The following is a 23,828-nucleotide window of genomic DNA, read 5'->3' as shown; positions in this document are numbered from 1 at the left end:
TAGCCCTTAAATGCGTTGGTAACGGTATTATCACCGCATTTAAGGGCTGGCCCTATCACGAGTTGGGCGCTAAATCGGTTGTTTTGCCTCCAGCTTTTTTCTGGAGGTGTAAATCCCTGTTTTCGGCGGTATTAAAGCCGGCTGTATTAGCCCGCAGTATTAGCACCGAAAATTCCCCATTGGATCCAATAGACCAATCAGGAATGGGGATTTACCGTTAAGGCCCAACCCGTGACCCGGTGGTAATACCACCGGGCCGGTCAGTGCTAGGGCTATTACAGTCGGCGGTATTACAGCCGGGAATACAGCCCAACTTGTGATGAGGCCCACTGATTGTTATACACTATTAGCTACATTCTCTATGGGATATCCCATACTGGTCTTCATGAGAATATTGAAAGTTACCAAGGCGTTTCTTGACCAACCAAGTTACTTTGGAACGCCATGGTGACCTGGAATTTCCTTTTAATTTACAGTAGTGAGTATTTTAATCCTTATAATATATCATCACACTGCCACCCTCTTTTAATAAGTGGTCTCTTGCTTGCTTTAACGCAAGAAATTATCCAGTTATTTATACATATAACCAATGTAGGCTCTGTTCGGAGAAAAGAAAACACCAATATCCAGCTTGTACTCAATGCAATGCACTTTAAAAAATTGTAGTTTAAAATGTGACAACAAGCAGATATATTCTTGACCTCCTGTGTAAACATCAGCCAAGCAGAAAATACAATGCTAGCATAAAAAGTTTTTAATGCTGTAAGGTTTCACAGGAAGGTATTTTGGAAGAAAGGAATCTAACTTGCTTGAATTAAGTGCTTCAGTGACAGCAGGAATTCTGCTCTGTGCTGACTGAAGCAGCAGAAATTGTGATGTCACAAGCCAACTATAATATACGATTGCAGTTACAGTGGGGCTTTCATTTCAATTTAACAGGTGAGTAATGATGAGACGACTAGAGTGTATTAAGGACATTATTTACAGGCTTAAGTATGGATGTTGCAGGCTGCCATGCATTATATAGCATGTAGTGCATTATGTTATCCGTGGCCTGATGGCACCTAGTTATTGATTAGGAACAGACCAGCAGCAATAAGTGTGAGTGCTGACATTTCACTGGGGCAATAGGGAAAGGGTACACTCCCCTATTGACGAGAGACTATCTGAAAGATGGGCATTTCTGACCCCAAAATGACGACCATGTGTGTTGACTGCTCCCAGGATTCAGCCCACGGTTTTTAAGAAAATGGCTTTTATTTTATTTTATGACCAAACAAATAAGAGAACGGCAGTTCCATTAAATACACCCACTGACTCTAAGACAGGATTGACTGTGAACGAAAGCAAGCAAAACAGATAATGTGCTTTAAGATTACACAAACACTCCTTAGTTGCCGGAAAGCAGTGTATCATTTCAGGTATTCCACCTGTGTACTATATAGCAAAAAACATTAGTGTTAAATGGTGCTTCGTACTCCTAGAACTTGGTTACAAATTAGCTCAGCAGTTGTTATAATAATTGGTTAGGAAATCTTAAGCAATTCATACCAAATATAAGAGAAAAGAAAAAAACAGAACAATATCGGGAATTGTCTTTAAATGTGTTCATCAACTAGAGTTCTGAAAAGCCATCCCCTACAGTACCAATTAGTGAATTTGTGCGCTTAGATGCATGCACTTGGCACTAATTTCACGAATGACCCTGCAATGTCTCTGTAAAGGGCATGGCCTCTTGACATGATTTTCATCTTCATGCTGCACATGCCAGAAACTACCCTCCACCCCCCAGAGGCAGTCAAACTGCCCTGCTAGGGCTGTGGCCGGTGTTGTGGCACAGAATAGTGCTATACCCGATGCACGCTTGCAGAGAGAGTTTCATATCTATGCTTTATGCAAAGGAATTCTCGGCTCTTGTGCACCTGATAGATTTGCTTTAAGTCAGAAACATATCGCCAGGATAGCTAGAAACATATTTATTTTAACCGAGTGTAAATGATCAACATTAAATGTCAACAAACTTACCTAGACAGTTTTATCACTAACACAACAAGCATTTGTATTTTATTATTTTGTTACAAGCATTTGATAAAGCAATAACCCTTGACCAGATGGCAGACGGACAACTGAACAGAGGTAAAAATACATGTATTTTCGCAGACAAAAAATATTTAAATCTATTAAAGAAATACTTTTTCATTCTAAAAGCCTGAAAAAGAGAAGAAAACTAATTAAAAAATGTAAATGTTTGAGTTATTTTCAGAAATAAAAAAGAGAAGGAGCCAAACGTAAAGAATCATGCAGGATATTCTAGAAATGGGGATGGGCACCAAGACTGCTTGGTTATCAGTGGTAGTCTTCCTAACACTTGTGATTGTAATACATGCAGTTATTTGCTTCTAGTTTCACAAATTTCAACAGAACTAGTAAACATAGAAAGATACTGAACACAAATAGCATTTAAAGCTATACAATTGAATTGACTTCAGGTTTCAAAAGGAAGCGGGTGTTTTTAAATGAAGTGTATTATGATTGAATATCTGGGGCAGTAAAGAAATTTGATATTGAGTAGATTGGGTTTTCTTAGCCACCTTATTCTTCATGGAGAATCTGTTATCTAATCGGAAGCCAAAATAATGAGTAGAAGAAACAAGTGAAGTGGAAATGCCATTCATGCTTACAATAAAGTCAGTCTTGAACCATAGCCTCTTGTTTCCCATTATAATACAGGGAAAATTGTTTTTATTGGATAACATTTTATATTGGCAGCCAACATCCAAGATTGTATTACGTCCAGGCAGACATTCCTGTGAGGGACATCCTCATTGCTGTGCCTTTTTAGGTACAACTGAGCATCATCAGCATAGGTGGATGCCTACACTATGCTCGAACACCTCACCCTCCCAGTGGCTACATGAAAAGATTGCACAGCATGGGGGACAGAATGGGCACCTAATGTACATCAACCACATTGATCGGGCAATGGGATGGCAGTGAAGAGAACCCATTTGGATTGCTTGCAGTCCATCAAAGAAAAAAGACTTAAATCACCTCACCATTTGGCGATCCCCAGTTAGAATAGATAGGAGCACTTCATGCTCCGCCATGTCAAAGGCCACTGAGAGGTCTTGTAACATGAGTAAACAGGAACCACTATTATCACTTGACCAGAAAATGTCATCTACAACCTGAAGGGTAGCTCAGTTATGTGAGGAGGATAAATTAGATCGATAGGAACACAATTGATGGCCATCATTATGGACTTGGAGTTGAATGGAAGCTTCTGTCTCCAAGAAAATGGCAAACTGGTAATTGGTCTGTAGTTACTTAAAATAGCTGAATTGAATGAGGACCTTTTTGTGATGTGATTGGACTCCATTTTAACTGATCAGGAAACGATCCAAGATTTATGGAGGGATTCCTAACTTATAACAACGGGGAGAGAGCAGCTATAGAAATATCTTTTGAAATGGTATCCTCGGAGTACGACTTAGGTTTTTAGAAAACCAGAAATGGAAACAAAATCTTGCATAGAAACTGATGCAAATGTATCACATAATTGAATGTTCCTAGGAGTAAACTTAGAGGTAGAAACTGATTGTTTTTGTCAGCTATTTTTCTTTGTATTCAATCAGTTTCATTGATCAAAAAAGAATTGATGAAAACACCATTGTAGAGACTGATAGGCATGAAGAAACAGGATTAACACAAAGAGGAAGCACCTGAAATAAGACTTTTATTTAAATAATGGCCTCATTAATCTGGGAGGAATAGTAAAAGGATGTGTCCTCAGCAACATGTGTTCTACAGTGGCAGCAGACTTGACATAATTTAAGGAGTATTATAAAAAGACTGAGCATGGCAGGGTTTTTTTCTAATTTATGTTACTGTTCCTTATTTGCTTATTTTGGATTACAGTCCAAGAATACCAGAGAGCTGTTCTAGGCTTTGTTTTTCTTTAAAGAAAAAGGAGCTTAGTCAGAGACTTTTCTAAAGTCATGGTCATAATATACTTGAAAGAGTTGTCACGACAGCCCGTCCATAGCTAAGTTGACAGGACCAAGAGTCTCTTGTCAAGATTTTTAAAATAATCATGTTTCTGAATTTTAGGAACTTTCAATTAATTTAGCGAAGTGGTAGAATTGATGGAAAATATAAACAGGATCTCAAAGTGGTCTCACCAACAATTGTGAATGGGATAGAATAAGTTACAATATAAGCATTAGAAGAATACATTATATAAAACAGACTGTTAATGTGGGGAAATAGCAACCAACTAAGACCAATTATGAGCTAAGTGTAAATCATGAAATGTTATCAACAACCTGAAATAAGCGGGGCTATTAGGAAGAGTAAAATCACCTAAGATGGTATTAACTTTAGATATATCACTAGCAGAGGAAAAATAAAATCAAACGTTTGATAGCAGCATTAAAATAGGATTTTTAAGAACATGCATGCAGTTAGGGGTGAATCAAAGGAACCGCAGTCAGATTGTTATATGAGTGTCCCTCAGCTTTTATATGTTTTTGCAGAGATAAGCCTGCCATTCTGTCCACATTACCAAAATTGGACAAGGAGGTCTAATCATTTACTTGTATTCCAATCTATTCGGATCCCTTCTGGTGTACTAGAGGTGTGGGGTTGATTGATGGTTTAGAAACTGGTATTAATCCCTGTACAACTGATGCCCTGGAAGTTGATTTGTCACACCTATGAACCCCTTATATGGACTCTGTTCTCTCTCCTTTCTCCTCCTCTCCAATTAATGGTGGCACCAGATGTGAGGCCCTCTTGGCCTCCTTTCATTCCTCCAAAACCATCATTAATGTCTATCTGAAGGGGACCATCTTGGTCCAGGGCCCTCAGCCCAATCTCCTCCTTTTCGATAGATGCTTCCCGCGTCTTATCGATGTCCTCTCTTCTCCTGCTACTCCTTCGAACACCTCTCTGGCTTCTTTGCCACCTACTTCCTCTGTCTCCTCTCTGGCACCTACCTCATCCTCCTCCTCCTCCTCTCTGACCCCAATGCCAACTTTGTATATTGCCCCTGCCAAATCTAGGGCCCCTCTACAACCTCTGCTGGGTATACCTCCCTCCTGTACCCACCCCGGAAGTCTTTCAAATGTGGCAAACAGCTCCACGTGGCTACTCTCAACTCTCGCTCTATCGAACACTCCTCTGACATCTGTCGCCTCCTTCAAGACCTTGACCTGGATCTCCACGCTCTCACCGAGACATGGTTCACGGCCAGCTTTGTCACAAGTTTTGACACTGTCCTTCTCGGAGGGCTACAAGAACCTCTGAGCTCGGAACCTACCGGCCTGGTGGTGAAGTGGCCCTGATCTTTCTGGAGTGGGCCCCTGCTTCTGTCATTCCTACACAGGCCTACTCTTCCTTTGAATGCCTGGTCTGCTCTCTATCTCTCCTGGCCTCTCTCTGATTGTGGCCACCAGCTACAGGCTACCTGGCCAGGCCGCCCTCTTCCTCCTTGTATTGGATGACCTCTCCTCTTCTCTTCTTGCCTCTACTGCTCAGCTTCTCCTCTTCAGAGACTTCAACTTCCACCTGTATGCTTCTAATTCTTCCTCTGGTCTCTTCCACAACCTTTGCGACTCTCTTTCTCTTTCTATTCTTCCCTCTGGTCTGACACACTCTGCTGGCCACACTGGTGAAAGTCTCATCTAAACAGGTGCTCCCCTGCTCCTCTAGAACGGTCAAGGATAACATTGCCTCTCTTGCTCCCTCCAGCCTTGGCTGACCTCTGCAACCACTCATTTGCCACTGGCTCCTTCCCTCAACCCCCCCAAGTAGTCTCTTATGCACCATCTCCTAAAAAAGCCATCTGCTGACCCTTCTTGCCCCTTTCTTGGGCACACTCATAGAGAAGCTGGTCATCCCCCAACTCACCAACCACACCGAAATGGCTGGATACCTCCACGACCACCAGTCCGGTTCTAGGACTGCCAGAGGCACGGAAACTGCTCTCCTGAACACCCTTGAAGACCTGCTCTCCAACATGGACTCTAACATTCCCTCTGTTCTGATCCTCCTTGATCTCTCTTCTGCTTTTGACATAGTCAACCACTCATATCCTCAAAACCGTCTCTATGATACCCTAGGCATCACTGACTGGGCACTGGCGTGGCTGACCTCCATCCTCTCAAACAGACCTTCCCAAGTGCAAATGGTCCCTTTTGTCTCCTCTGCCTCACTCTATACCTGTGGCATCCCTCAGAGCTCTAACCTATCACCTTGGCTCTTCAACATCTACCTGGCCCCTCTGGGCCACCTGATCTCGACTTTCTCCCCTCATTTCCAGTGTTACGCAGATGTTTCACAGCTCTCTTTCAAGCTGCCTTCCTCTGCCTCCTCCCTCATATCTGACTGCCTGACTGCTATTCAGGCATGGTGCTCTGCCAATGATCTCTGCCTTAATGCCAGTAAGACGAAGATCATTCTCATTGGGACACCTGCTCCTTGCTACCCCCACCCCCCACACTCTCTGGCCAGACTGCCTGGGTCCTCTCTCCTCACCCACTTGTGAGCCAAAAAACCTTGGAATCATCTTTGACTCCTCTCTCTTTCTCTCCACACATCACAGACCTTGCTGAGAAGTCCACCTTGCAGTTGCATCTCCTCAGGGGAATTCTACCTTTTGTCACCTTCCCCCAAAAGCTCAAAGTCTCCAGAGCCCTGGTTCTCTCTAGGCTTGACTACTGCAACAACCTCTTCCTCAACCTGCCTCTTTCCTCCCTTCGCCCCCTTCAGCTAATCCAGAATAGGACTGCAAGACTTATCCTTGACCTCAAGCCCAGGGACCGCATCTCTCCAGCCCTAAAATCTCTCCACTGGCTCCCGATGAACGCAAGGATCGGATTTAAGACCCTTTTCATCATGCATGCACAAGGCTGACTGGGGCCTGGGACCTCTTTACATCCAGCTTTCCCTCCCTAAATACCTCCCAGATAGAGTCCTTCGGTCTTCTGGCTCCATCTGCCAGTCAAACACTTCTCCAAGGAGAGAGTGGGAGGTAGAGCCCTTTCCTCGGCTGGCTCCTCCCTCTGGAACAGCCTCCCTCCCCCCTCAGACTTGAGCCAGATCTTCTTAAGTTCTGGAAACATCTCAAGAGTTTTCTTTTCTCCTTTTCCTTCCCTCTCCCCCTCCCTTGCTAACTCTCCATCTGCCGCTGTGACTGGGACTTGGTCCCTTCAGAATCATACAGGGGCCAGTCCACCTCCCTACCAGTCCCCCAGCATCCTTTGCCAGCATTTGCCCTCGGGCTCCCTTCCCCGGACTAGCCCAAGTTGGTCCTCCCTGTCCACCATACTCATCTTCCCTTCCCCTGGCACTTGCCGCCTTGGCCTGCCAAACACTTGCCTGCCCTCACCCTTGGGTGTACCGCACTTCTGCCTCTACCCACTCCCCCTTGCACTTACCACCTTGTCATGCACGGTAGGATAGTCAAAAGTCCAATATAACCGTTTTTGTTGTTCTACTTTTTTGATTCCCATGTCCCTCCCCAAGCCCCATCTTGTCTTGTGGCACATGGAAACACCTGTGTTTAACCGTGCCATACAAATGTCCAATACATTTTTTTTAAATGATGGTATTACACTGATTAGATTTAGGACGGTATTAGAAAGCTTTATGGCTTGTGCACTGCAATGATATGATATAATATGGTAGGTTATTTATACCGTGCTTAATACCCAGGAGGTTTCTAAGCGTGCATCCGGGGATTGAACCGGTGTTGCTCCGCGTCGTCTTTGCTTCCAAGGCGAGCACGGTGACCCTGAGCTATCTTCCCGAGATGTTTCCTTGCGTCAGTGATTGTAAAGTTTTCCTTAGCAGATGCACAAAGAAATGCTTACCACAGAAACACGCAACTTCCAGAATAGGCACACTCTAAACGTGCATGCTTGCACTGAGTAGTAACATGATGTCACAGTACACATTTCTTTGCTCCTCTGCCTGTTTCGGTCACCTTTACGACCATTGTTGTTTCTGTTGTGCAGCTTGAAGCCTTCCATAATAACACTGTTACTGTTTGTATCTGTGCTTCAGCACTGTTAGCTCACTTGCATATTTCCTTTCTTTGCAAAGGCTTCATCATTTACTTTGCTTATGGAATCAGACACAGTGTGGAAGGCCACCCGGCCGATGCAGACGAGGATGACGATGAAGTTCGATCCGAAGAGAAAAATGACGAGCCAAGAGAAGATGAAGCAGACATAGCAAAAGAAAGTGACCACTTCATCACTCGCCAAAGCACAAGCGAGTTCTAGTGATCTCCAAGTGAAAGACTGTATGTACTCTCCTGAGCCTTGAAGTACATGGGGCTGTACGTTGGCAAACATCGGCACAAAGTATTGCTGAACTAAACTGTCAATGTTTGCTGTCTACAGACAAATTATGTATTATATATTTTGGCATCCTAACAGGATTTTCCCAATAAGGGATTTGGGGTTGTGGAAACTGCCTTCTAAATGGCTTCTCAATGGTTATTTCAGATCTGGTCTTATTAATGAATCGCATTAGTAGTCTTTTTTTTATTATACTTTTTCTTTTTAATCCAAATGAATAACGTCCTCTTGGACGTTCTACTGAACGTTAGGATACTTTTGTTTACCACACACCTGCAATACTTTTTATGTATTTCTTCAAGTAGTGCTTGCACAGGGCAACTTGATTATTTTATTGAACCAGTGAGCAGTTGACCAGGATCTTAAACAAAAGGTGAGTTCAAGAAGGGGGTGTAATGGCTTATCTATTACCAGACCTGCCTCCAAATTCCCAGGATCATCATTACTTTCCGGTTGGAGGGTTGGACAATATAGCAAAAGTATGGAGTAGAGTACAGAGAAGGGATTATGCATGCAATATATTTGCCTGCAGTCCCTCTGAAATGGGGAATAGTTGTGTGGTCACTGGTTATAGTGAACGCAGTTAATCTTCAAGACGATTGACTGCCGACTGTATGTTTTCATGCCCGTAGAGGAAGACATTTACAATAGTTGACTTGTCTCATTCATATGTAAAGTCCTGGTACAGCCATCAAGCAAGAGGCTTTGTCTGATTTACAAAGTGCCTGCCTTTTGTTATGGTCAGTAAAGTGCTAGATGGAATGTTGTCCCAGCCAACAAATAACTATGTATAAAGCACGGCTATGGGTTTCCTGACACCCTCCACAGAACATGTTCCGCTATTGTTACACTTCTTTGCCATTTAGTGGCACGATTATAACTGTGAATATGTGGGGGAGCAGGCATGCCCTGCACTCTGAAACCTATTGGAATAATGCATTCCTGTGAGTTTATCACTGAGAATTGCATGTGCCATACAGGTCTGTCTTTGTCTCGTGACAATCCGTCATTAGTTGAGCAATCCCCTGCAGGGATTTGAGCTGTCTGTTTTCTGTCATACTGTGATATTATCAAGAGAAATTCTACCACAGTCGAAATGAAGGCAAATATTCAACCATTACTCATTGAATTCTTTTAAGTCAATTGTAGGTGCCAACAAAACGTTACGCACATAGATTGCCATTGATCTATTGGTTATCACACAATGGTCATAGTTTAAGATGCTCAAAAATGGGAAAGAACCATTTCTATTGGCTTGTGAAGTCAGCATGATTATTAAAGGACACTCAAAATGAAGTGATATGTACTATTCCCATTTCCAATTTGCAGCATGAGGGCACCCTCTCATAAGAAGCTGAGTGTGGGATTTCACTTGCAGATCTCTCACACACTAGCACCCGGGGCAGGGGGGATCAACCAATCGGGTCCATCGGATCGCAGGCTGCATCCCATGATCCAAGCCTGCGTCCCGAGTAACCTGACGGCTGCTTCCACCACCCTGCCATCTTCCTCCACCCTCCTTTCCCTTTCAATTTCCCGCCCCCACTTACCTGATGACTTCAGCAGAGGCGGTGGCACACCCACGCTGCTGCTGCTTTGCTTTCCTGCTGGCCGCCATGGAAATGGAAGAGGTGCTCCGCTTGGAGGCCCCATCTTCCAGCTCAGTGGCAGCCATCTTGCGTCAGTTTTTTGTATGAATGAACAGGGCACTGCAAGGCATCCCATTCATTCATAAAAAAGACATGGCTATCAGCACCCCAGGTTACTGGATTGGCAACCCGGACTGCTAATGGCAATGATCTCCTGTTCCACAGGCTGGAACGTGTGGTAGCGGCACTGGGGAGCCTCGTTAAAGGCACCTGCCTATTAACTCAGGGTCATTGACACCCAATCCAGCCCGTGAAACGGGTAATTATTGCTTTATGATGTACCTCTATTGAAATGGTAGAGAGAGTTCAAAAGTGGCAATTCAGGAAGAGATGAGAAGAGATCTCATATAAATGGGATAACATCAGCCAAACTCTTAATATATCTTTCCGCACTTAGTTTACTGTATTTCACAATTTCTGGGAGGAATCCTAGACAGACAAATCTACTAGAGGTGTATTTACCTACACCAGTATAGACATGGCAATTCCAAAATCTGTGTTGCAGCTGAAGAATCTTCAGCGTCTATGCATTAGCCTGCACATTTGTAAGCCGAATACACAAAAAGGGCATCTTAGAAAGATGTACTAGTTGGTGTGCAGTACAAAAATGTAATCTGCCTCCAGATTGACTCGCACAAGTCATTGCATAACCTCCTCCAATTTTCATGTTCAGCCCCTGACAACAAAGGTGTTATCCTCGATTTACTAATGGCGGAAACTAAATTAACAATTCCTATCCTTGATGAATTTGAATTCATAATTTCCATTTGTTGTATGCTTTCAAGCCACAATATTTTTTAAGGAATTTACATTTTCAGAGTAATCATTCAAAATGAATACCTAAACCATATATATATATTTTCTAGCAGCGCACTTGCATAGCAATACTAAATGAATTCCACTTTGCCTATGGGCATGCCAGGAGGCACATTTTCCTTGGTGATCCGAAAAAAACAAATTTAGCCAAAAAATACGTATGAGTTTCAAACTGTACTTGGTTATACTGAAGAGGTGAAAAGGTGAGACACGTACATCGCCAGTCTTAATAGGAGCAGAGTAGACCCCCATTTTAACAAAGATCATCCACCCCTCACAGTCCTTTATACGTTTTCTAAAGGTAAAGCACTGTATTCATTGTGCCAAGTCTCTAACATCCGTCTTACCCCTCAGCCTGTCAAAATGCAGTCAAAGAAAGCAAACATGTTTCTTCTTTTTCTGGTGTTCCATTGTCCATCACTGAACTTGATGGTGGTGTTTCAAACACTTTCCTTTTTACTAGAGGCATTATACATCAGAATGTACCGAATATTTACAATGACATCTATCTTTATATATAAAATGCTTATGCATGTTTACATACTCATCTGATGCAATTTAACAGTGCATCTGCTGTCTAAATGTCAAAGTGCACCACTGTGCGCCCTTCCAATTCAACAAGAGCTATCATTTTAACAAACAGAATGATCACGGTTCTAAACCGTCACCTTCCACTATCGCAAACATTCTGAATAATTTCAAGTTACTTCTTTACACCCCCACTTCTCTTCACAGAGGGCACAGCAGTTCCTCACGAGATAAAACTGAAAGTAGGTGCTGCAATTATGCTGCTATGCAATCTTATGCCATCACAGAGACTCTGCGGTGGAACAATGTTGACAATAACGCTTCTATTAAAGACACATCATAGAGACCTGTGTAATCGAAGGAACTTAGATACTGTTCTTATACCGCGCATACCTCTCATTCCATCTGATACAAATATGCCTTTCAAATTCAAAAGAAGACAGTTACCTATATGTTTATCCTTTTCAATTACCATTAATAAGTCACAGGGACCTACACCCCCTTCCTGGAAGCGATTGGTGGTGACCATTAATAATTCACAAAGACCTACACCCTTTTCCTGGAAGCAATCAGTGGCAATTCTCTTAGTTAAGAAGGGGGACAGAAGTGACCCTATGAATTATCGAGCAATATTGACCTTTACGATATGCTAGAACAGCATATGTTGCCACTGGAATGGCTAGTTGTCTTGGAATCTTTGGATGGCCAACTCCTTATAACTTTCCTCTACAAAGTCAAGGTTTCAGGGTATCATCGACTGCAGTCTGGGGTATGGCTCTGAAGAATGCACCATGGAAAGAGCTTTAAAATCAGGAAACGTGTTCAACCTAAGAAAGATTTTGAACACCAAACTGAACAGTAGAGCATGTCGATGCTGATGCAAGGGTTTGGGCAGTAACTCTGAAATAACCAGTGAATGTAGGCAATAATAGTGCAAGATAGATATGATCTTTAAATTGCATAACATAGTGGATAATAGTGCAAGATAGATATGCTCATTAAATTTCATAACATGCTATATCCTGTAGTTTCAAAAGGGCTGAACAATTGAAATCTTTATACTTTAGCGTGTTCTCTACTTCAATATGTTCCAGCTTATTCTGACCTCAGATGTGAAAATGAATTTGACAAGTCTGCCATTCAGAACAAGCATATTTGTATAACACTGTAGAGAAATGGGCACTCTGGGTCATGAGGACGAGATCTGGCTGAACCCAAACATACATTTACACAGCTCATAAGCAAAATGTCCAAAACCCCAAAAACCAAAGCAAGGGGTACTACCGGAGCTAGAATCAACTGAACAAATCAGTCTTGGTGCTGGTAGTTGTGAGTTAAAGATTGAATTGTTGTTCATATTTGTATTTGGGGATATTTGATCAATCAATCCAACTTCTTTAGGAATGGCATAACCAAGTATCACTTCTCATTACTAAAATGAAACAAAGAACACATCAACACTAGAAAAACAGAACAAGAGCTTCTTCTCTGGCAGGGTTGGGGGCCAATCTATGAAACTAAAATCTCCTGGAATTTACCAGCATCAAAACCAGATATGGTTTCAGAAACATCTACGCAGCACCATTCACCAAAATGCTTTGAATTGATTAAATAACGTCTTTGAACCTGATCCTGTCTAATTTATGAACATCAGAGCACAACGTCTACGCAGCCACAGTGGCTTTTGCTAACATGACTCACCACACCAGAAAAAACTAATCATCTGTATCTTGAACCTGAGGGTGCCATGTGGCCTTATCCCTGTATGTGCACTGTCTGCTTCATGCCACAATCCAACGTGTACTGAATAATGATTCTCTTTTACCTTGATTCTTACACACACACACATATTCTCTTCTTTGACTTATCTTAGTAGCTGTGCTGTTGCTGGCAATGTATAACAGCTCTTCCCAAGTAACCCTGTGATAAGTCAAAAAATCAAACCAAAAACATGTCAAGTGCCGCTGTTTTATTCTATGAATATTCTGTAAAATTATTAATTTCAAGGTTGAACTAAGTTCTTGACTGCTACACGTGTGCTGTAACATGGGCTCCTATTAAGAGTATGACCCATTACAGGGTACAGGATGCTCTTTTAGCCCAGATGTATAGTTCTACCTGGAAATGTAACACTGTTGTTTCAATATACCCTAATTGCTACCTGCTGATGTAGAATAGCTGTGTACATAATGTAGAGAATAGGAGACTGGTGCCCTGGAGCTAATTCATCTTCACGTCTGCAAAACCTGGACTATGATGTGATTTTTTTTCTGTAAATAAAAATGGCACCAGCTTCCATGTAAAGAACCTTGTTGAGTACCCCACTGTCTTGTATGTCTTACACTGTGAATGCAATCCTTTCTTAAAAGCAGTATCCCCCCTCCCCCTTGAAAATTAATGGAGTTGTTGAAAGTAGAGTTGTCAATACTTTTGTGGCCAGATGACCCTGTCCTGCCTTCAGTCAATGGGTAAGCAGACCGCTCTTGGCTGGAAGGTGGTGTAGACTTGCAATTAGAAGAAAGAAGACCGGCTCTAAAAGCAGCCAGCCCATTATACCAATCAAACAAGTGTCCTTTGAACAATTGGCTATTCCTACACTAATGAATTTCCAATAGCATTCAATCAGCCTAAACCACTGAACCCATTGAAGGCAAGCGTCCCCAACCAGCACGATCCTCCCCGCAATGAGAGACAATGAAGGACTCTCCCAGGATGGGAATAAGGCCAAGACAAAGTGCGGGTGAGCATAAATGGGAGTTTATCAATCAGAATAGGGCATGCAAAGAACTCTGCAAACTCCGAGAGCGCTCTGTCTGACAATAGCAAAGACAGGCGTATATATTTACAAAAAACGTCATCAGAACCTACATTCTATAGGGGGCACAAGTTCAATGGGATTGGGTGGCAACGACTAGCTATAGGTGCTGCTGCGATGTGGTTGGCCTTGGCTGGAGGACGTCACTGGTCAGCCCCGTGGGTTGGGCTGGGCCTGGCAGGTCTGCTGGGTTCATCCAGGCGGTGTCGTTGTGCCACTGTGGCCAGTGTCAGAGATGAATGTCTTTTCCTGACTTATCTGTCCTAGGCCATGCATACCGCAGTCATTCAGTTATTGCAATATTATCTTCTTTAGTAAATCTTTCAATAGGTTATTCTACAGGTTAATGCAATACAGGAGGAATGCACCTTGAGAGGGGTTTGATGACGATTCATCAGTACATGGTTACCAGTGTCCTGTTGACCGGGTACCATAGGTCGTGGGGCTAGGTCTCAGGGCATGGGACAGGCGGTACATGTCTTTTTGTCTTGTTAGAAGTCGTTATGAATCTGCTGCTGTATGTTGCCATAGTATTGGGTGTCCTAATTTTACAGGGGCCATAAACCTAAGGTGATCCGGTGGGTTGTGGGGTTTAAGAGAGGGCGCCTTTGGATTTGTGTATTCAGGCGGAGGTTTACTACTGGGCTGTAAATAATGCAGGTGGCGGGCCGTGGCCTTGGGTGCTGCAGAGGGGACTATAAATCTTTGAAGCAGCTCCAGCCTAGTTGGGGGAGGTGGAGCAGTGCGGCGTGGGCCTCTGCCCTCTCGTCTGGCAGGCTCCACTGGGTGGGAGGGGGAATGGCCTTGCATAAACTCACAAAGGCATCTTCCTCGTATGTTGCCGATTTGCGGTGAAAGCATCATAAACATTCAAATAACATACAATACTAATTGAGTCATTTCAAAGCTCACATCTTAACATTGCTAATGCCTCTCGAATTTAGCCAGTCCGAGCACATTATTTGTACACTATGTTTTAACAACTACAACATTGTGTTATATGCATATACATTTGCAGTTAGTGAGGTAGTAGTGAGGTTGGTGGAGCACATAGGAAATGACTTGCCACCGTACATGACGGTAGTGGCACATAAGGGGCTTAGACTTACACACATGGAGGGTGCATCCTCGCGTGTCCTTCACATGAGCCCTCAGTATGGTTGCATTTATCTTTCTTTGCACTCTAGCAGCATTAGTTCAGTTGTGGCACGGGACCGTGGGGTGTAAGCTTTTCAATGAGGCACATAACAAATAACCCCCCGGGACACTTTTATTATATGCACACAACTGCAGTGGTGGGGGTGCTTCATTGCTTATGCCATGTGAACATGTATTCTGCCATATCTGTACGTTTTACAAATTTTCTAATCAAAGGGGTTTGTGGAGAAAATGCACATATTGCAAGTAGTTTTGGCATTAGTATTTGGGAACTTTTGCTTTTATTAAAGGACCATTTTTCAGTTCTCTTTCCACCCAGGCTCTGCTGGCCGGGTCATGCTGTCATGCTGGGAGCAGCGATACACTGCGGAAGGTGAAATGTTACAGTGTTGGTATCTTACACTAGCTCATGTCCGTCTCGTTCGTGGGAACGGGCTCACAGCGGATCTGCCAGGGAACTGCGGCCACAGGGATAATTGAAACTCTCCAAAGGTGGGGGTTGCGCTACAGTGCGCCGAGCTCACACCATCTTTATTAGACAAAATGGTTTCTGGGCCTAGCTAAATTCAATACGTGTGGGCAATGTCTTCAGCAGGTGAGCCATCCACCACCTGGGCCCTGGTGGTAAGGCGGGGACGCCCGATGAGCCATGGCCCTCACCTGGGGAGGGGATGTAGGCAAGGGGGGGGTCTTTTGGACCAATCCTCCCCTACATATGCAAACACAAGCTAATCCTTTCAGTATACTCAGGGGAGATGGGTTGGGTGACCTAGCACATGAATATGTAATATTGCTTTGTTCCAATTCTGTGATAATGATTCCAAACGTTCATTAACCAATCAGAACAGAACTACCAATCCAAACATACTCAACAGCGAGCCCCGCTAACCACTTCTGCAACCCCCTCTACTGGCTTGCGTATTCAATATCACTTACCAATTTAGTAGCATTTTACCTGCTCCACACAAAATGAAGCACCATTTTATTTCCTCAATTTGCTGTTTAGTTTTTGATTGCCCTCTTCCCCATCCACAGTAGTGCGATTTGATTTCTCACCTTGTATGCTGCCTTCCATCCAATCAGAGCATGGATATTATGCCGGTATAGGCTGGGGTGGGTGATGGGATATAATTTGGGTGGGGGGGGGGTATAACACTGAAATGTAATGTCAAAAACTCCTTCTTGCAGGACAGGTACTGCTGTAGTCTCACACCTTAGTGGTAGGTCGAGTGCCTTGGACATCTATGAATAGGTGTGCCTTTTTTACACCCATCAAGACACTACTATTGTACCCAGCTTTACGGCTCAATGTATTCCTGCACTATTGCAGGTTGTTCTTATTTACAAGTGGATTGTGGCCCTCCCGTCCTAATCGGAGCTCTGACGTTTTTCAATTTCATGCATTAGAAAGCAACCCACTCCGGATTTCTGTCTTGGAATTCTGGGACTTGTAGTTCTGTCTTTTCACGTCTTAAATTCAGGACTACAATTCCCAGAATTACAAGGAAGAAAAATAGACTGGATGGCTAGCTCACTCATGGAATTGAGAAACGTAAGAGCTCTGGCATGCAGTGCTTTATACACCATACAGAACAATGGCAATTCCTACGCGTGTACTGTAGCCTAACCTTAACCAAATGTAATGCGTGATGTATTGTTGCTGCACAGAGCTGGCCTTATGTATAGATGTTTGTAAAGCATGTGTGTATTACTTATCAGGGGTCCTTTTAATCTCTTGTGGCAGCGGATCACAGAAAAACTAAAATTGTGGTTTGTCACCTGTTTTGCAACCTTGCATTTTGGGGGCTTGATGGAGATGCTTTCGTTGTGCTGTGCTGCTGTGTCAGTTTACACGCTCGTTGTCTTAGCCTTGCAAACGTGTCTTATTTACGTCACTCTATGCCGTTTGGATAGATGGTAATGTAACCAAGTCTTACATGTTCACAAATTGACACAATTGTATGCGCGCTCCTTCCGTTTCGTTTTTTAATGTACATATATGTATTCAGAACATGCTTGCTGATAGCATGAGGCCTTTTCCTCCTCTGCAATTAAGTGTTCCCATCACTGTAATTTTCTGGATGTCATGAATTCTGTAATGAATCGTTTGTTGCTGTGTCGCCCTCACTGTAAGATAGGATGCATAGTATTGCAATCATGTACGCATTATGTTTTTGTAAATAAAGTTCAAACGTCTGTAAAACGAAATCGAATGTTCTCCGATGCAGAATATGTTTAGCTTCGTCCCCTACTTAGACATCAAGTGAACAGAAAGGGTTATGTTTTAGTAGAGAAGAAGAGCGCCAAAAGGTGTGGTGTGTGGACAAAAAGGAATACAGGTGTGTGCACGCCAAGAGCATTCACTGACAACAGTCATAGACGACGGCACCAAGTCCGCACTGTCCACTCTTCAAATAATGCCCCTTCCAATCCTTTGTATGTGCAGTTATCTCATGTATGTTCTTTGTACAAATCGGGATGCCCGACTGGATTCCTCCCTCGCCGACCATATCAATGAGGCATGTGCAAGGGTCCCCAGTCTTCAGCTGCTGACTGGATTGTCTGCTCCATACTTCATCCCACCGAGAGCCAAGATGGCCATGTATTTCCATGTCAGATGTTACCAGCTGATATAGAGCTCATTTTGTGATAGCCTGTTTTTTGGCAACAACTGAATTATGAAGTCCTATTGCATTCAATAGATCAATTACCTCGGAATAAGGTTGCTCTGTAGATATGCTGTTCTCTCTTACCACGCTCCTTCACTTCAGTTCTTTCATCTCTCTTCCTCCATTCAGGACTTGGAAAACTATGTTACTCCAGTGTCTCCCTTACTACCTGCCTGGGGAAAGAAAAACACGTGATCTCATCTCCCTCCCCTCAGAACCTCCATTTTGCTGTGCCCTGTAATTCCTATTGCAGGAGAGAGAGAATAACTGCAAGCTGACTTTTGCTTGCCTGCGAGTGGACATGGTCATGCAATCTAGTCCAACCTTTCAGAAGTGGAGTGGATTGATTGATGATGGATTAGGATAGGAGTATTTAAGAATCACTCACCATTATGGTGCTTCCAGGGATAACCACAACTCTAGTGGCTCACTAGAAGTGTACACGCTCATAGGTTTTCCCACAGGAGCCATCAAACAGTTCTTGATCCAACCATGAGGCTGGACTAGCAGAGGAAACCCGGTTAAGGCTACCTGTGGACTCCTTTACTGAGCAGGAGATTGTTCTAATGCTGAGCTTGCTTGAAATGGCTTTCAAAGTCAGCGTGCACCCTCATGCTTCTTCAATATAGTGTGGTTCTGTGATGCCTGCCCTATCATGGTCCAGTTCCTTATAGACCCCTGCGGAAGGAGATACAATAGGCAAAACCTGGGTGCAAGAAGCAAAGTTTGGATCAAATACAGTACCACAATGTGATCATTCCTTGACCTATCACACAATGCCTTGTCCCAGCTATCATATACTTGGCTTGGTATCTTACGGATGGGTTTCTTCAGCCAAATATTTGCCTCTTTAGGGTCAGGGACTGTCAACTTCTCAGTGTGTCAGGCTTCATCACTAGGGCTGTTTTTCAATATGTATGCATGCATACTGTTCTGTTAGGCACTGATTCAGCAAAGGGGGCATGGAGTGCTGCACAACCCGGTGGTGTGGTACGGACCCTTTGGTTGACCGGTGGCACTTTGTTGGTGACAGTGGTACCGAAAGAGGTACAGGCACTGCCCAGAATGGAGCATAGGCATCATAGGTAGATGGCACTGGGTAACAAACATGTCATCTGGTAGTAGGGCGGGTAACGGCACATTACGATTATGTCCTTTAAGTCTCACTCCTGGTTGCCTGTGCAGTTGCATGTCTTTCTCCCTGTCTTTCTCCCTGTCAGCTATACTGCATGTGGTTCACACGTGTCCTGTCTCCCAGTTGTCCAGTTACATCATGACCAAGAGAAGATTCAAGTGTTCAGAGTAGACATTTTGCTGGTTGGTACCCGCCCTAGGGATCAAGAAATTACCTACACATTCTTCTTAGTTGTTCATGTTGCGGATAGAGACCACCGGACAGGTCATTCTACTTATACCTTATTGGGTGATAAATGTTCTGATTAGGTTCTCTAGTCTGCGCTCAGTACCGTCCAATGATTGAAGTATTGTTGAGAAGTTGTAGCCGTGTTTTTGATTAATACTTTAAATATCCTTCTGGAAATAGCACCAGTATCCTTCTGTCACACTGCAGATGTCAGATGTGTTGTTTTCACAAAGACAGATCTTTTACAAAAAAAATGTGAGGTCTTATATCTGATAGTGCCTCTTTTTGTCAGTTCTGTATCAGGAAACACTGCCAACAGCCAAATGGCCACGGCCAACAAGCTGTTGGCTCCAACTAGGGTAATTTCCTTAATAGGTCATCGTGTGTGACTAGCTGTCACCCCTAGCATATAGGCTAACCCTTAGCATTAATATAGCAGAAGGAAAGATCAACAAAGCAGATTCAAAAAAGAACGAATAGATTTGCAATAACAATGAGATATCAGCCAGTTTTTAAATAAGTGCAAACTGATCAATGAAGAGTAAACCCACTACCAACCGAAAATAAAGCATATAATACAATTGTATATTAAAGAATAAACACCCTGAAGAAGAGTTATTTAACTTGAAACATGTGTTGGCACTATCTGACATCATCCAAAGCATTTTGTTATAAAGGATCTCCCTTTGGGAAAAGGTGTTAAAACAATACATGTTATTCCTTCCATCTCAAGAAAGAGGCACTATCAGACATTACTGCATATTTTATCAAAAAGGATACATCCTGACCTGGGCTGTTGAACTGAATGGGGGAGGCAGTGAGACTGATGACTTACTCAAGATCTTGCACAGAGACATGTAAAGTGAGCACTGGTTCTGGTCTTGCCCTGAAAGGGAGTAATTCCAGTTCCCCAAAGCAGGGATTCTGCACTCCGTCTTCAGGTCGGTGCCTGATGTCCTCTTCCATGCAATGATAGGTAGCAGTTTTAGACTTACAATATAGATAGAAAATTGGGTCTACGGGTCTAATGCAGAAGGGATGTGCCCAAGCAGTTCCGGCTGGACTGTTCCTTTTGGGGTGGGACCAAGCCTGATTTGTATATGGTCTTTACCCTTTCGTAAAGGCTTGGCAGGCGAAGAACGATGGTCTGGAGGTTTGCCCAGAGAAATGCCAGGGGTTAATATCAAGTCAAAACCTTCCTGCCATCACCTCTTTTGTTTTGGCTATGCAATTTGTACAGCACGAGGATGAAACAACTTGCCAATGTTCTTTCAGGACACATATTCCATGCAACTGAGAAACAGGATACTTGATTACTTTCCTGACATGGAAGCACATAAGCATCGTCATCATGTGATGCGTATATTTAATAATGAAATTGGATCTGCACTGAGCAAATATACGATGCAGAAAGTGGTGCTGTTCATCTTGTTAAAGCAGCACAGATAGTGAGAAGAGACCTCTTTAAATTGAAAAATCACTTCAATGGATTTTTTGGAAACAAGTGTCAGGAAGGCTCTGTGCCAGCATCTCTGATCGAACTGGTTACTATGGTTACGAACGGCCCAAACATTGAAAAACAGTCAAGTTCTTCAACAATGCTGCAACAACCGGGGTGCCTCCAAGGGGTGGCCAGGGGAGGCAATGGCCACCCTTATAAAAGCACTGGCCCCCACACCGGCCCATTCGTTTATGTATGTTTGTTTTGGTGTGCCACCCCAAGACTTCAAGTGTGGCCACCCCTATGAAAAATGTCTGGGGGCGCCACCAGGACCTCACTGTTGCATAGTGTATCGAATCGCGGGATTCAGTCGCTTCTCCCAGGAGGTGGAGCCTTTCCTTGTGAGGTTAAGGAGGCAAGCCTGCTGCACAACATTTCTGCTAGGTGTGGCGGCAAGTGGGACCTCACAGGGAGAGACTCCCCTCTTGGGGACAAGGACTCCTATTCTGCAGAGGAACTCCCGAAGGCCTGCCACCTTGGACCAACAGCAACATTAAGGCTTCAGAAAAGACTAGAGGATCCAACCACTGTTTGTTAATGGAATACTAGCTCCAAAATGCAACATGAAGAAACAACTGATCAAACTACTGAGAAAAAGAAGGATGATCAAGCAATACATATCACCCAGGGTTTGAAATTCACAAATACTGTGATGAGGAAGAATAGGTGAGTACTAGAAAGTACTCTATTGGAAGAAGGGAAAGACTACAATTCTCTGCTGGGGAGGACCCAGGACTGTATTATGAAAAGAGAACCGGGACTGCTGCCCATGGGGAAAGAGACTCTGGAGTTCAAAACCAGCTGTGAGAAGGACGCTGAAAAACTCTGCGAAGCACTGCTGGTCAAGCAGATGAGGAGCAGCAGGGAACAGGTGTGGAAACTTCCCTGTTCAGCGGACAGGCTAGTGAGAACCAGTGCAATTAGGCCTGGCCCCAGGATGGATATCCAACCAGGAGGTGCTGGCAGAGACGGGTGAGGGAAAAAATCCCCCAGACGTCAACACCATTTACCACAACCAGGAGTTGCTATCAGAGGTGGGGAGAGGGAAGACATTCCTCCAGACACCAACCCTGCTTACTACAAAGTATTTAGGAGCATGGAAAATGTAAGAAAAGGGGTAGCAAGCAAACACCATTCTGACAGATTCAGGAAAAGAAAGGTGCCCACCCAGTGACACAGCCCCAAAGCAAAGAAGGTAATGGGGAGAGTGGGTGACCCGGGGAGAGAGGCTGTGCTGATATATATTTGAATAACATTCAGTTATGATATGATGTGATATGGCATTTGTAACGCGCCTATACACAAGTGTTTCAAGGCGCGACGAGGCAGGGAGGGGGGGACACAGGGAAACAGACAACGATCCTACTAGGCGCAAGTGCAAGGTTAAGGGGACTGGGAAAGGGAGAGGAGAAAGTGCAGTACACGGTTAGTAACGAACAAGATAAATAATAAGGGCCAGCTGGTGGCAAGTGCAAGATAAGTGCAGACAAGTGCTGGGAAGAGGGGCTGTAGGGATACAGAGACAGTCCCGCAGTGCAGGGGTTGCCGGGAAAGCAGTGCAGGGGAGAGTGGCTGGGCCAAGGACCGAGATTGGTGAGTGGCCCAGTTGCTGATTAAGTACAATTTCAGTGATTTAGCAGGGGAGAGAGGGAGAGAAAGCAGAAGCAAAGAGGAGGGTTTTGAGGCGCTTCCGGAACCGGAGATGGTTCTCCTCAAGTTTTAGGGAGGCAGGAAGGCTGTTCCAGAGGGAGGCCCCTGCAGCAGAGAGAGATCTCCCACCAACTCGTTGCTTAGAGAAGCGGCTGACCCTGAGGGAGTTGGAGGCGGATGAGTGAAGTGCACGAGAAGGAAGATATTTAGGAAGGGAGAGTTGGAGGAATTTTGGCCCCAGAAGGCCTTGTGGAGAATGCAGAGGGTTTTGAACTTAATCCTCGCAGCCACAGGGAGCCAGTGTAGCGATTTCAGTCCTGGAGAGATACGGTCCCGGGGCTTGAGGCCAAGGACAAGTCTCGCAGTCCTGTTCTGGATGAGTTGCAGAGGACGGTGAGTAGAGACAGGCAGATTTAGGTGGAGGCTGTTACAGTAGTCCAGCTTCGAGAGAACCAGGGCTCTGGAGACAGTGAGCTTCTGGGGGAAGGAGAGGAAAGGAAGGATACCTCTGAGGAGGTGCAGCAGGTAGTGTGACTTCTTAGAAACGTCAGAAATGTGAGGCGAGAAGGAGAGAGTGGAGTCGAAGATGACCCCGAGGTTTTTAGCCTTGCAGGTAGGAGCAGGAAGAGGACCAAGAGAGGCCCGCCAGAGAGCTGCAGGGAAGGAGTGAGTCGGTGTGCCGATGAGTAAAATCTCGGTCTTACTGGCATTAAGGCAGAGGTCGTTGGCGGCGTACCATTCCTGGATAGCAGAAAGACAGTCAGAGATGAGGGAAGGAGAAGAGGAGGCCGAGGGTAGCCTGAAAATGAGCTGGGTATTGTCATGATGCCTACCTCCGGAGCGACAGGACCAGCACCCCGGGAGCAGGCATCATGCCCCCGGGTAAAAGCCCAGCAACCCCTTATAGGGGCTCTTTGGACTCTGTCCTGGCGCCGTTGACGCCAGGCTCATGTTGGACATCAGTCCTGGGGCCATAGGCGCCAGGCTCATAAAGGAAGGTGTTTTGTGCACTTACCTGATGCAGACCATGCTGCAAGATTCAGGCCTCCCTGAGACCTGAAAGGGACTATTTTTTCATTGGGACTATTTTGCCACTTGGGCGTGGCCAGGGAAGGATACTTACCTGGAACTACTTTGGGGGCTATTTAAGCCACTCCCAGACAGTAGCTCACGCTTCGCGTTGTTTTGCATCCAAGCAGCTGAACGCTCAATGTGTCTGCTCCTGCATCTGGTCTTCAGCCACGCCCGCCTCGATCCTGGAAAACCTGTAAGGAAAGAAGAGAAGAGAAAGGTGAAAACCAAGAATTTTATCA

General features: G+C 44.3%; 1 protein-coding gene across 3 annotated transcripts in view; it reads left to right on the top strand.

Moving 5' to 3' along the window:
- SLC7A2 (solute carrier family 7 member 2) overlaps positions 1–17,540 on the top strand; it is a 574,284-nt gene extending 556,744 nt beyond the window's left edge. For all 3 annotated transcript variants that reach the window (XM_069631574.1, XM_069631576.1, XM_069631575.1), the window contains one exon: positions 8,107–17,540. In XM_069631574.1, the coding sequence (XP_069487675.1) occupies positions 8,107–8,288 (182 nt within the window). In that variant the 3' untranslated portion in view covers positions 8,289–17,540. The remainder of the gene's footprint in view (positions 1–8,106) is intronic.
- Positions 17,541–23,828: the final 6,288 nt, after the last annotated feature.

The sequence above is a fragment of the Ambystoma mexicanum genome, chromosome 6q, assembly GCF_040938575.1.
Source record: "Ambystoma mexicanum isolate Mex_15411 chromosome 6q, UKY_AmexF1_1, whole genome shotgun sequence".
Taxonomy (NCBI): domain Eukaryota; kingdom Metazoa; phylum Chordata; class Amphibia; order Caudata; family Ambystomatidae; genus Ambystoma; species Ambystoma mexicanum.
The sequence above is the reverse complement of the archived record's forward strand: the minus strand, read 5'-3'. Positions and strand labels throughout refer to the sequence as shown.